This window comes from Trachymyrmex cornetzi, unplaced genomic scaffold (assembly GCF_001594075.2).
Source record: "Trachymyrmex cornetzi isolate Tcor2-1 unplaced genomic scaffold, Tcor1.1 scaffold466, whole genome shotgun sequence".
Lineage (NCBI taxonomy): Eukaryota > Metazoa > Arthropoda > Insecta > Hymenoptera > Formicidae > Trachymyrmex > Trachymyrmex cornetzi.
The window spans coordinates 45054-60900 of record NW_017299465.1 but is presented as its reverse complement, the minus strand read 5'-3'; the positions used below and the strand labels follow the sequence as shown (position 1 = coordinate 60900).

At 33.7% G+C, this 15847-nt stretch overlaps 1 protein-coding gene across 1 annotated transcript in view; it reads left to right on the top strand.

The window, feature by feature from the left end:
* Window positions 1-13209, top strand: part of LOC108764905 (uncharacterized) — a 63818-nt gene extending 50609 nt beyond the window's left edge. The window contains exons 5-8 of the mRNA XM_018513310.1: window positions 7779-7982; window positions 11528-11752; window positions 12640-12700; window positions 13151-13209. Coding sequence (XP_018368812.1) covers window positions 7779-7982; window positions 11528-11752; window positions 12640-12700; window positions 13151-13209 — 549 coding nt within the window. The remainder of the gene's footprint in view (window positions 1-7778; window positions 7983-11527; window positions 11753-12639; window positions 12701-13150) is intronic.
* The last annotated feature ends 2638 nt before the right edge of the window (window positions 13210-15847 follow it).

Sequence of the window (15847 nt, the reverse complement as noted above, 5' to 3'; positions counted from 1 at the left end):
TGATGATAAGGACTCGTTCTCATACTCACTTCTACCGATATATATAGTAAATCAACAGTACCTTTCGAATTTCACAAGAGGAAAGCATTCTGCCAATCCCTTGCAGTGTTTTCGGATTTTACGAGCGTTTGAACATAGAAGCGGTGCAATAGTGATATTTCTTCACAAACGCTTACAAAACTGAGATGAAAAAAGTCCGAAACGTTTTTACATTCCATGACGTTATAAAATTTTCAACGAGGCTCTATACACGGGAAAAAAATGTTGCTAGCTACAGCTAGTTCTGATTAGCTGAAATTGCATTAGCTACTATAGCTATGAAATTTGCTAATACATACAGAGGATTTGCTGCTGTAGCTAATATAAGGACGTAATAGCAAAGTATGTGTGTCTGTTACAGATCAATTTATTTAGCAACATGAAGTTAGTTGTCATAGTTATCGGATATGTCTGTGTAAAAGAAAATTGTCTCTACCACAGCTAAATATGGTTTGCTGAAACTGTACTTCCTACCAAACTGTCTGCTACACAGAAAACGTTTGCTGCAATGATCAATACATCGACATAATAGCAAAATGCTTACTTGTCACAATAATAATATTTAAGCCTCACAGTTAATGGAAATTAGACCTCGTAGTCACGACGTTAGGTGTTCATATAATGTTACTGAATTAGCTGCCAAACCTAATTTTTAGCTGTGGCAGCTGATCTTTTTTTCCGTGTACGCATATAAATCATCGAGCCGAGTTTCTTAACTTTTATATGAATACTCTCCAAATTCTTTGGAGTGGAATCTCACGCTTAAGAGTGAAAATGGAGCCAGTTTGGGAAAAGAGTAGCTCAATTTTTTATTTTTAAGAGTGACATTTCATTCTTCAGAGTGAGATTCGCTGTAAAAGTTTTAGAGAGTATATACCGCGCATGTCCCCATATTACTACGTAATATAGCAATTCTTTTTCCTATTGCTTGTTAAATTGACACTAGAACCACAGTTGTGCCATTTTTTACTCATCTGATAGTTCTTTTTTAGTTAATTTGGATTTGTACGTGGAATTTTAAATGTTTATGACTTTTTATGAATAACTATGATTAACTACAAGCAATTTTATTTTTATGGTAACAACCCTCCCTCGCAAAAAGCTAGATTTATCTCGAATCACGATTGGGTTAATTTAAACTCGTGATTCTAGTATCAATTAACTTTGCTATTACATATATAAACAGAAGGAAAATATCAAACATATCAGACAATCAGACAAATATTCATCAAGTCCGTAATACCGCATAAGCACAAGCACGTGATACCAAAGTAGGACACGAAGTTTACACTCTCCCTTTGTAATTTGAGGCCGAACCGACCGCAGAAGCTTTCGGAGTCTTGTTTGTTGTGCGAATTTTGAAGTACACATCAAGCTCGCATAGTGATGAACTGATGAACATGCAGATTAGATACTGGAATATACGTAAGCAAACGAATGGATTTATATTATCAATTGAGAGAAAACCCTTGCATTTTAGCATTTAGTCACGCTATATAATCCATATCGAAATCGTCATCCAAGTTTTTCATAAAGAAAATCAATGTTAACAATTAGTAGATATTGCATTCTGCGTATAAAAACTTTGAAATAATTATTCTATGTATATGTATATATACGTTCGTGTTAAGTTGTTATTAAATTGCGAAAAGTGTAAATGCTGTATAAATACGAAATATGGAACACTAAGAGATTGTTTTAACTTTAGTAGGGCGAATAAGAATTCCGTAAAGTTGCTATCACTACTTAGCAAGCATTAAGGAAATGGTGGAAGTTTCATAGACGAGCACGATTCTTTGTGTTGTACATAATAACCGCTTCTTGCGGGCTCTTTATAATTACAATTTCTTGTTTATATAATGTGCAACTCGGCGCAGTTACAAATCTCGTCGGAAATACATAACAGAACGGCGACAATTTGTTTCAGTTTTCAACACGAAAGTTGATTAAGAAATTAATGGCAAAAACTCGTAAAATAAAACTATATCATACGTAACGCATCGGCATTCTGTTTCTGTGAAAAAATAGGAAACTGAAGGAAAGAAATATGTCTGATATAAAACCAGTCCTACTGATAAATCTTTTTGTTACAAGTAAAGTGATTCGGATAGCAGAAAATGCCAGATATAAAACAACATTAATAAATACTTTATATCAGGCATTTTCTGTCGTCCCTCGTTGAATCCTCCTTCAATATCAATAAATAACTTCTATTCTCACTCTATTTCCATCACGAACGCGTAATTGCTATTTTGTGGGGTTAATTTAGACCGTATAGACGTAAAAAGTGAAGAGAATAATACAAATTTCATTAGCAAAATATCTTCGGGGGAGATAGCCAGCGTACTGTATCGTTTTCATATTAAATTTCTGGTTATCCTATTTCTACATATACATCACTGTAAGCATCGAGTTGAAATTGCAGTCGGTTCGTTGCGTTCCGGAATATACGTGCTACTCGTATCCTTGCCACAAATTACCAAGGTTGCAATAAGTCTCCCCATTTTCCCCATTCTATCTCTCTTCCTTTGCCAACCCGTTTGCGCGTGATGCTTTAAATCGTGCTGTTTAGTGCTCCAGAATTTTACGGTTCATTTCACAGGTACGCACACAATGTTTTCACAGCTGTGCAAAATTAATTCATATATTTCGAAAAATTCGAAACTTTTCACCCATTTTAACGATGATATAGGCATTATTTTTAACAGCATTATTCTCTCCCGATAAAAAAGCGTTATTTAGAAAAGCAAAAAATATTTGAAAAATTAATTTTTTAAATAAATTAATTTTTTTAATTGTACCGAATATATATGAAATTATAACTTACACGATTTCGAAATTAAAATATAAAGTATGTTTGTCCATAAAAAAAATGAGATACGTTTTCATCTCATTAATTCAAAATCGCGAGATATTCCATTTAAAATGATTTGGCTAATGCATATATAAATATTCTCGCTTGCGTTATTGTAAGTCACGGAGACTCTCATTCTCATTTAGCAGACATCACATACTCTCTGTTGTACGCAGCCGAAGGACAGGCCATTGTGTTACAATACGATCGTGTGTGCCCACGTCAGTGTCCGGTATGGCACGTTTGCATTGAAGTGTATGTATCGGTTTGCCTTACAAGTTAACTCGAGCCAACACGTAACATACATGACATCTTACATGAAACGCATGACACCTTTAAACGTCCACACGTACATATTTCTCTTCACCTGTCATGATCGCACGTAAAATTTCCACCGTCGTGTACAGGGTCGATTTCAAATTATATGAGTATTCCTTGTACCACCCTTATTGGCACGTCAAAATTACGAGACATCCAATGTTAATATCGCATTAAGGATATTCATATCTGCGATCGATGTGTCGCACGTGTTTCCCTGGAGATTCCTGGACATGATTCTGAATATTCCTCAATGTGGGTCAATTACGTAAATGACGCGTGAAAATAAATTTCTGGATATGCAAGAGACAACCTTCGTAAAGGGATGACATCTTGGACGAACATACTGGCGATTCAATAATGCCGGTAGTCACCATTCATGGAACGACCATTAGACTGGTATCGAACCATGCTTTCCTTCAACCGATCGTTCAACCGGTCGTTACGTTTTCATGACGTTTAATACTCGTAGATCGTGCTTGCACCGTTTACTAGAGGGACAGGTATTGTCCGTTTCTTTCACACATTCCATCGACACGCAGCAGAATACAATAAAATGAGGAAAAAAATAATATAATACGAAAAAGATCAATATATCGTCTTTATAGAAATTTAATATTAATTCTAACCAAAAATACTATTCACAGTACTTTTAATATTATACTCAAAATAAATGATTAACTGGCCAGTACTAATATTAAATTTCTATAAGGGCGCACACCGATCGATAAAATCATTTTAAACGGACCAAAGGTTGCTCCTTTGTGCTCTTATAGATCGTTGTAGACATGGTCATTGTGCAGCAGCGGATTTATATGTCAAATGTGATTACCCTTAATTAAAAAAAAAAAGTACCAATACCCCGTCTGATATTTTCTTATATTTTCTTGTAACAGTTAAAAGTGTACATAAAACTTGAAATCTTGTTTTTGAATTTACCCGTATATCTTTGTACATTTATAATATATGTAGCCACAATTTATAATTTTAAAGTAATTATGATACTTTCTCTCAGTGGTTACACAGCATTTATTTAATGAATCGCATTATGTAAGTATATATTATATCGATATACTATATAATAATAATATATTAAATACCTTATTTAAGTCATAATTATTGATTCTCCCATAAATGCAATAATGCAACAGCTGCATGAAACATAAAATTTGTATGAAATGTGCAACCTTTACTATAAATCTTTTATGATAATACAATGGCCAGTTGATCGTATATAATAAAAAAAAAAATGCTCTTTTACAGAAAAATAACGCAACCGTTACATATAAGCGTACTGCGTGTCCGGTAATTTTTTTTTACGAGAATTTTCTCCTGAAACAATATATGAACGTTCCACAAGCACGATTTTAATTTCTCTTTTTTTTTACGCCTCCCGCCCGATATTCGCTGATGACGCGTACATAACGAACGCACGATTTTCCGATGAAACGGACAAATCTTCAATCTATTGATCAATCATGGAGAATAGGATAAAGCCGGTGGCAATGCAGCGAGCATGTCGAATTACGACCGGACCGCAAATCTCTATTATTCTGTATTGAGTGACAAGTTGCCTCAGAAATTAATGGATAATAATATAAATCTAAATCGCGACGTTGACGCACACGTGGAAGAATCGATCATTTCGAGGAAGAGTATATCTCTGCACGTGCCATCATCCGCTAGGCGCTCTGTCACTGAATAACTGATGCGGTTAAATTAAGAACTCGGATTATGCTCGTTCAATTACCAGGAACCAGTGGAACGTTCGCCGTGAGGAGAATTGCATAAAAGGCAAGGGGATAAAAACCTCAATTCGTCGTTCAATATTTTTTAATGAGCATGTATAAGTTCCCAATCTCCTTCCGTCGCAAAGATCACCTGTATTAACGTTATCGAAAAGCCGTACGTTGAGTAAAGCGGGAACGTGCCACTACTCTTCCCACCTTCGGGTCTCTGTGCTGGACCACAAATAATTCCAGCCATTAACTGTGCTACCATAGCCTTTTGTACACTGGGTAACAACTTTTTATTACTACTTTTAGTGCACTAGCCGTTGTGCTTGTAAAGAAACGTGGCAACCTGATTTACGAGAATGCTCGATACTTTCCAGACGTTTCCTCTCAGAGTTTCTAAGAACTGATACGCTCTTTACTCTTGACAATCTTGGCATACCGTGTTCTTGTATAACGTGTGTATCATTTTCCCGCAACAAAATACCTGCGTATAATACTACTAGCAAAAATAATATATGTTTTTATATTACAGTAAACATATGGTTTCAGATGATGCCAGAATTTATAATTCTTTATACAAATACAAGATACAGTGATCAAATGGAATATTTTAATTGATATTTCATAATATTTACCTCATATTTAAATTTTACAGATAAATTTGTACGGTATTTTATACGATTTCTGTTATTTCATTTATTATTTAATAAATGAAATATCAGTAATTAAAACATTAAACAAAATGCCAATGATCAAAAACTTTTTTTAATGGAAAGATTATTTAAAGAGTTTAACGAAAAGTTTTTAAATTATACATGTAGATATAATTCAAAACGGATTCGATTGTTGTATATTAAAATTATTAAGAAATTAAGCGTAACTAATTATTCAAATTTAAATAAAAACTTTACTGTTAAATTTTTTCAAATGGCATAATGAATGTTACATAAATCATGGTTATGTTTGTAGCATACATTTATTTCGCGTTTACAAACTTATTATAATCTCATCTCTCTCGGAAAAAATTAATTGATTATATCTCAGAGAGCATGAAAGTACCGAAAGGCCACGAAGTGTTCTCAAAGTACAATTTTATAACGACGACCTACTTCATCCGCTAATTTGACCAGAGAACATGGTACAAAATGTCTTAGGCAGATATTACAGTGCTCAAAGTACCACATCTGGCAAAGCTGATAAAACTAAAAGAGCGGAAACAGAATTCCAGAGCGGAAGACGAAATTATGATAAGAGGGATAATCAATAGCAAAGATAACAAGAAGATGAAGAAGATACATAACAGGATATATTCTATATTCGCGAACAATCCTTTTACCCTCATCTTCTTTCATTACACGAAACAGCCTCGTTACGCGATCGTCATAAATAATTTCTTCTGACTCGACTCTGCGATCACCGTCGCGACTTCCCAATGAAGACCTCATCACGGTTGAGCAAGATTGAGTAACTATTTTAATAAGTTAAAAGTTAAATAAAAAATTAAAAAGTTAATATCTTTTAATAAGTTGATTTAATTCATTTCAAATTAATTAATTTTTAACTTATTTAAGTTACTTTTAAACTTTAATTTATTAACTTTTTTCTTTTTAAGTTAAAGTTTTTCTTTTCTTTAAATATCAATAATATTTCTTATAAAATCTTGAATATTAGAAAATTAGTTTTAAAAAAACTCGATATTTGTGTAAAGGGCGCCGCACAAAGATGTACATAGGTTGGAGTTATATTTAGAGAACGCTATTAGTGCTATTGCGTTATGCCATTCTTATTTTATCTCTAATAAGCGATAAAAAAAGAATAAAAAATTTTTTATTTACACCTAATTTTTCAAGAACGTGCAGGCATGGCTGGCACGAGGAATACAAGATTACTTACATTTTTTAAAATTACATTTTATTTTTCTTTTATAATATGAATTTCAAAATATGAAAATATCTACCTAACAATACTAAAAATCAGATTTTTATTGTGCAAAAAATATCTTTATCATTCTATATAATTTACAAATAAAGTATTCAGTTAATCTGGTGATCTATATTGCAATTGTTTTGTTATTTAAAGTAATCTGATTTTAATAAAAATTAGAATATTCTAGGTATAAGCGATGATGTAACTTTTAATTTTCTTAAGATGGAAATGTGAAAACATTTTTTGTATGTATGTGTGTATATGTACATAAACACATGTACATAAAAATTTTCACGTTTCCGCTTTAAAGAAAAAGTTACATGCTCGCTACCCCTATTTAATAAAAATTATGTTTTGCAAAATTAACTTTTTATTTAACTTGAATTAATTGAAGTTTAACGTGACTTTAATTGAGTTAGCTTTTGTTCATTCAACTTTTATAAGCCATTAACTTTAACTTAATATAGTTTAAAAAAAAACTTATCCAATCTTGTGGTTGAGATTTTAAGATTTGACCGAACGCGATTACGAACGTAATCCCATAAGCTCCTGTCCTTCGACAAATCAGAGAAGTAAACCGATCGATAAGCGAAACGAATACATTCGCAACCCGTCGCGTATATCACGTCGCGTCGTTCAGGGCTGCCTTGACGATGCAATCATGTCAGTCATCGATCCCGATAATGCGGCATCGCTATCGCAATGCATTGTGCGTTCGTGCCTATTATTCGCGCAAACACGTTGAACCGAGACAATGTTCTTTTGCAGCTCCGTGTTTAATCTCACGCCCGAGTTCCGGCATATTTACTATCTGTATCGTGATAAATAGCAAACATCACAGGAGTTTACTCAAGAATTGCGATTGAAACGAATCTTTCATAATCTACGTCTTCCCTTCGTTGCAGGCCTGGAAACTCGGGATGCACGGCGGCGATTACGCGTGGATTTTGCCAGGTGAAACCATCGACTCCTTAGGGATAACGGGCAATTGGTGGAATGTCGGCGTTGGAGAGTGTTCGCCTTCTCAGCTGTCACAGACTCTGGATGGTTTAATCATCGTCAAGAGCCACGCCACGGTCGTAGGAAATGAGACCAGCGCCTCGGGACTGGTATGTTATTTCTGCCCGTTTACATCTTTCTTATTATAACAAGGGGAAAAGTCGCAAGAGATTAGAATATTTCTTTCCTTATATTTCAATCTTTGGTTTATTTTTTTTGGTCATATAAAAAAAACATCATTTTTACAAAAATAAAGATTAAAGTATTATTTAAATCATATTTAAATTAATTTATTTATAATATTAATTTAAGGAGTCTATAAATTTTGTATATTTCTTTACTTGAATTTGTTTATAAATCACATTTCTTTTAGAAAAGAGTAAATTTTTTTACAAAATTAGAGATCGAGTCTTTAAATTGTACTATTGGGTTTCTAAATCGCACTTCTAAGATAAACAATTATAAATTTTTACAAAAGAAGGCCTCAATTTTCTCAAAACCTGACAATATCTATGAATAATTTTTAATAAGTTTTTACCTCAGAAAGACTCAATATAAATAAACCTTTTTTTATATAAAAAATTAAATTATAATAACAATTATAAAATATTATTCAACTACTCAATTTTAACGTGTTATTTTCTCTTAAATGTAAGTACAATATAAAGAGTACGATTTACCCAATTCTCTCTACGTTTTGACAAAAACGATAACATAACCCAAAAATATTTTGCTAATTTGATGCTGTATTCAAAAAGAGTTTAAATATTAATTATAACCCTGTAGTTTACTAAGCTTTCAATTACTTGTTTTGTGCTAATTACATCTTAGATCAGGCTTGGCCGATTTTAGTTCCGGAGCTAAAACGCAAAGCCATCGATGCAAAAAAAAATAAATGTGGAAAAATTTCGTGGACTGTAAAGTGCTGATACATGTCTGAGCGCCTATCAACATTTTGCAATCTCCGAAAACTTATTTACATTGAATTTTTTGCGTCAATGGCTTTGCGTTTTGGCTCAGGAGCTAAAATTGGACAGACCTGCCTTAGATAGACCTCACGAAAACTTATATCAAACACCAAACAAAATTAGTTTTGATTATCACTCGTAAATGAATGACTCGAAGACAAAACAAAGTTGACAGTACTAAAGCAATACTGGCGTCACTTCTGTGTAGTTACTTAAAAGAAAATATTTTATTAAGAAATTAATGGAAGTACGATTTAACCGTCTATACAATTTTCTCCCCTAACAGCCAATAAATAAACTGCATTAAATTGGATTGTCAATATTGTCGTAAACTAATTTCAACAATATATTATACGATTTTCCAAGTTTCCAATTGCTTCCTTTGATTTATATACGTATTCCTCGACAAGTTTTGTCCTCAACGACAATTACATTTACAGCATTCTGCGTTTATGAGGCAACAAATTTGATAAAAGAAAAATAGATAACGATCGTTCCACACCGTTACTGTTAACGGCAGCGATAATTGCAGAATTCCGCGTACCATAAAGGCGAAGGCGAAGATGTGAGAAAGCTTAGTCGCAGGGCCGTTGCAATAATAACGCCTAGTTGGTTGCTGCTACAACCCCTAGCGCTTAATAAATGAAGTCCCACGAGCGGAAATTAGAGTATGCAACGAAGAAAGCTGGAGGTCTTGCCCTGCTATAGACGTGCCTTCCATTCTGTTCCATTAAAGGCTCGCGTAATAAAACGTCAAAGTGAAAAAAAAATTGACTAGAGGTCGTTTTTTTCACACCTTTTAGAAACGAGTAATCAGCCTAATGACGACCGACGAACCGCCGCAATCGACATTCGTGTCAAAAGTCATCGTCGATTTTGAGCACTCTCGAAAATAACAAATCGCAAAAATAGCCGTATGTGGATTATACACATCGCACTTTTCACATCCGACCGACGTCTTCCCCGAACACGCTTCCAATATAGATATCTGTCCCGAGAACTTTCTGGGACACGTTTCCTCCCGCGATATCAACATGAATAATTTCGCAGCGTATCGGAGTAATTTCTCCACACGACCGAGTGATAAAAAAAAAACGATTTTTTATGTGCAGTAATAATTTTTATGACGCTAAATAAGCATATTTGAGGAAGTGTATCTTTTTGGTAAACAGACATCACAATAAAAACTTTTTACCATCAGGAAGTTTATTCTTATTATGAAAGAACGCTGCACGTTTTTTAAAAATGTAATTAATAAGTATACAAACACGTTTCTAAAAACAAACAGATGAGAAAACATGTGTGATACAAGTGCTTTGAAACACAATATATTTAGTGAAAAATTCGCTATTTTCGTTATATCAAAATCATAAGTCGATGTATAATTATTAATGCCTTTGTGTAGAAAAATTGTAACAAGATATTCTTGGTCTTATTGAAAAGCTAAGACTGTAGCACTTTTAAAATGAATATAAGATCATCTATCTCCGAAAAATATTTAGCAAAATGTTTGATTATTAAAATAAAACTCCTTTCCTTTTGAAATTCATATCTACTGTCTCAACATTTATTATAATATTAATTATATTAAACGCAATTTTACGAAAAATACAAAAATTATCATTAAAAATACGCGGTCGATATATTATAGTCCTCTATTATTTGAATCATTTAATCCAACCATTCACTTGTTTATTCTGTGCCCTCAATCTAGAAATAGTCATGGGTAAACTACATTTAAATCGGTGAAAAGTTCAAAGTGCAATGCGAAATATATATTTGAGTCCACGTAATCTAATTAAAAGTATCATTAATAATAATATATAAATTGTGTGTTCAATATGATGTTCTAATATATTCGACATTAGTCAGTAACGTATAAAAAGAATTATAAGTTTAACATTCTTTCAAGAATAAATCGTTCTAATTTTTCAGCCTATACGAGCTAAAAGGAGATATGCGATCCGAAAGTCAAACCACTGGAAAAATATCTCGAGTATGCGGAACGTAAAGGGAAAGATTCGACGTACTATTTTCTCTTTCAGTGCGCAATTCTCAAACTTCTAAACGTAAAATTATGAATGTAAGAACACACCATGTGACATTTCAGCTGATATTATCGAAATAGTAATTCGCCTGGTTTCTAGTAAGTTTAATGCGGCATACAGTAAAGCTCAAGAGTGCTTACTGTGTGCTAATCTATAATAAAATGTGATTTGTAGTCGTTTAATCAGATTTGCTGCGGCAAGTTCGACGAATAAGAGTTTTCGCTATCCTCGTTACTTGCTACGCAAATTTATTCCGATGAATATCGTACTGCGACATTCTCACTAATCCAGCTTACGATGCGCTTCGTCGCTTCAAATAAAGATAACATTATTAAAAATTAAAATTCTTTCGTTCTTCCTCTTTGTGTAAGTATCCTGTAGATATCGATATTATCGAAATTTTAAATTAACGACCGACAACATATTTTTTTTCTTTACGCATATTTTTTTGCAACGCGCTTTTTTTCGAATGGAATACACGCGTTGTTGACGCGAACGACAAATTAAATTAACGCTCGCTCGTCAGTCGATTCAAACGTTCCGTCTCTTCCACTTTTTCTTTTTTAATTATACGACTGCGCGAAATGTTTTGCGAGCCGTCCGACAACGCTTTATGCGTCGATCCCATTCATTTTGCAGACCAGCAAGAAATTTATTTCGGAGCTGAATAATACAGGCGTCGTACACTCGAAATTCGCGGGTCAAACCTATGATGCCGTATGGGCCATGGCAGTCGCCCTCGCCAAAACTGAAGTCCTTCTAAATCGACGGAACGAGAGTATGGCGCAGTACGCTCACACGAGGAAGGATCTCGCCAAGCTTTTATTGGAGCAGCTTAAGGATCTGCGCTTTATCGGAGTTTCGGTGAGTCCGGACAGCCGAAGAATAAATAAAACATGGAAAGAGAGGCCGTTTATTACGTATGTTTGAACGTTCATGAAACTTGAAGAAACCGTCCCGAAATGGGAAAGTGAGCAAAATTGCCTCACACAAGTCCGTATATACGAGACATTCTACGTCCTTTTATTTGTAGATCTTCATTTATTAACTCGGTGCTAACCCAGGTAGCAAAGTTCGCCATTTTGACGTTAAATTCAAGTCATGTTTGTACAAATGACGTCGAGCGATCAAAAAGTGACTATATGTTTTTATTAGAAGGCATTCCGTGACGGCATACTGACGTCATTTTCGTAAAGCTATTCCGTGATGTCATATTGACGTCATAAGTCGCCAGTTGGATAGTATAATGGTCAGTAAAGGTCCAAAATATAACGTCAAAATGACGGCCCACGATGGCGTCAATCGTCTGTGACATTCGAACGTCAATTTGACTTCATTAAGACGTCAGTATTGGTCAGTAAAGGCCCAAAATATGACGTCAAAGTGACAAACTTTGCTACTTGGGAAGTTTCTCATAATATCAAGCGATTTTTAAAGTTTCAATAATAATCGAAGATGAAGAACTTTTAACGAACGTTAAGCTGAAGAACGGACTAAATTTAAAATCAAGATTAGTGACTGTTATAGCTTTCTTTTTCTTTAAAAGCGATGAATTTTTAGAAGAGATTCTTTATAATTGACATGAATATCAGTATCACGATGTGGTTAATTTATTTATAACTGACTTACAATGAATACGTAATTCGATTCACTTTTCAATAATAAAACGTAATTGTCCTTTACATTTTATGACACCCCGTCATTTTAATTGTACTATCATACATTCATATTTATTGTCATTGTGTTTATAGGGCCCGGTTTCCTTCGACGATGCAGATCGCGTTGGCATCACGGCATTTTATCAGATGCATGGTAAGTTTTATATGTGTCCTTAAAAAATGAAGATGAACAACTTTGTTGAAGTACTTAAAAATTAAACTATAAAATACAGATTAGAAAATAATTTTATTAGGCCATCAAAATAATTACGTAAGAATCTCGAGTATGATAAGCAATGCTGCATAAAATTTCAACATTCTAGCAACCAGCTTGAACGTCCCACATAATTATTTTAGTGGTCCAATAAAGTTATCCTCAAAATTGTTCTTTCCGAGTAGAGTTTCCGAATTTAATAAATCAACCGATGCGAATTAAGGGATCAGGAAATTATCGGTTTAGCAAGCTTTGATACGGTAAACCATTTGTTGACGCGAATCGAAACTTCAATGACGATCCGTAATACATTTCGCTGTACTCTCTGGACTTTACGCTTCATCCGCTCTTCCCGAATGTCAATAACGGCGTTAAACGTACAATGAGCAGCAAGAGCTTACGCCAGGGTACACGATGAAACGATACAACTAGCACAGACAATGGCGTGATTCTAACGATGCGGCATATCGCGTATTCTATGCCGAGGACAACTGGCGCATGGACGCGCGTATAATCCAATTTATGAGTTTTCTATTATGAACTGCGCATCTAGCATCCCGCTAATACGTTTTGTTTACGAGCATTTCCACGCTGTGCTTTAAGTCTATCTCGGTCTATCACTATTGCGAATTCGTATGTACATGCGTCATATAGTACATGTCCTCTCGAACAGAAAACGCAATCTTCTTTTCAGAAATCGCTTTATACGCTATGTGATCGCTACGTATCTCGAAACAAGATTATTCGTCTCTTGCTTTGATATAGAGATACCGATTCCTCTGTTATCGATATTGCACATATTGCTCCAATTTTTGCAAGTGATATGATCCGCTAAGTATCTTATGCATTTAAATGAACGCCAATGAACAATTACATGTATTAAGCAGCGTATATATCGGGCAATTTATATTGGGAATTAATCGCGTTATTATAATATTATGTACGTAACTTAAGTAAATGATATTAATAAAGCACATTGCATAGCGCAACAAATATTATTGATTGATTTATGAAGTATATATAATATATCTCTATATAATTACTAAAGTCATGATATAAAATTAATATGAGTACGTAACAACATATTTTTTTTTTCTTCTTTTTTTGATTTCCAAATATCTGAAATGTCTAAACTTTATTGACTCTTTATTCACCATCTGCATTTATTTTGTAGAAAATGTTTTTGTCGGACGTTCGATGTGGAGAAACTTTATGTTTTCCGATTGTGTATGGAGAGTTGCACACTAAAAAGTTTTCAAGAAACACCTGACATCTTGATTCGAAAAGTTTTCGACGTCCCTACCCAGTGAGAAATGACAATGAAATCGATGTCGAATCAACATCGAATTTGATGATTTCGACGTCGAATCAACATCGATTTGATGTCGATTCCATTGTCATTTCTCACTGGATCGGTGATTTGCTCGAGTGATTGTAGCGCTTGAGTTGCAATGGTGTGTATTACGATTTCTCATTTCTGATAAATGGGAGAGTGCGATTTGAATATGTGATTTACGTATGTCTTCTTATTTATATCCCCAAGAGACTAGTAGTCTGACTATACCCCCAAGTAGAATACCTCGGATATTATACCCTAGAGGTTGCTTATGTCCCGTAAATATACCTATATGAGTCTCTGAAATTGATGTGCAGCAATATCACCAAAAATGTGTGTAAAAATATATATCTTACAGTTTTTATTGTAATCGCCACCTCTGGCTCTATTGTCAACGGGCGCACAAACGGCCGCGTTTAAAAATAATCGTACACAGTAAAACAGCACGTCGACACTAACATTTACGTTAAATTAAAAATTAGTCTCTCTCTTTTATCATTAACGCTACAGTAACGCCGTTGTCGTGCTCGAATATAACGTTAATTAATCCAGAGAAACATTAGCCGAGAAATCGTGCCGCGCGATGTACTTTGATAGACGTCGTAATGATTACTTTTCTTCCTGGTCATTTCGTCTCTCTGTTATTCATAAATGTGTCCACAGCCACACACTCCGGAAATGGAAATTCTATTCATTAACACTGTCGTAATAATTGTTTAATTGCAATATGCATTTATAAAGTCTCTCTCTATTTCAGCGAAATACTACCTTTTCCAATGTTCATAAACAAAGTTAATCGTATATGTCATAAAAAGTGCGCAAAGGGAATTGAATGCAGGTATAATGTACCACAGTATATCTATCACGATTTTATTTATATTTGTCATCAAAGATAAGCTATTTTTGTAGTTATTCTTTCCTTCATTTTTCATGTGACTCAGCAAATTATTATAAGTAATAAAAGGTCAGTAATGTGATAACAAATTCGAGGAAAAAAAGCCGTCGCCGTTATAAGTACGTATTTGTAATTAATCAAATTATTTATTAATAAGGAGTGTACATAAGTTAAGATTAAACAAACGTTTTGAGACCATCAGTTTTCTTCAGTCTTTGATTTTATTCATGTAACAACAAAAAAAACTTTACAGAATGATCATATAAATGTTCTAACTAGGTTAGTGTGTAAATAATCCCAAGGTCTCAACTTGTAAAACGACTGTAAACTTTTAAATTTTTTATATAATAATTTAATTAATAATCTTAAAGAATTGTGATGCTTCTTCATTTTAATTTATAATTTATAATCTCTAAATTTCAATTTTAATTTAATTTTAATTTGTAGGTAATTTAAGTTTGAATTTAATCGGTCATTTAATGCGTACAATTATAATTCCAATTAAAAATTTTGTAATTGGCATAATATATAAACTGCAATGTACTTACTTTTAAATTTGAACGTCACTTTTAATGTTATTTAATTTGAATCTCATTCTTGACCTTTATGTAGATTAGTCTTGCTGTGGTGACAAACAATTATCATCACTTTTGTTTGAACTGTCCGACCATATGACCACAGTCTGTCAGCGTGATTTAATTTCTCATAATTGAATAACAACAATAATTATGTCTGTGACTTGTTTAAGTTACGGTCGACTTATTAGTATGATAAGTTTGCGAAAGTTTCTCCTCCTTTAATATATAACAATTACTTTGTCTGCTTCATTATATTAATTACGACGTTACGTTTCGTT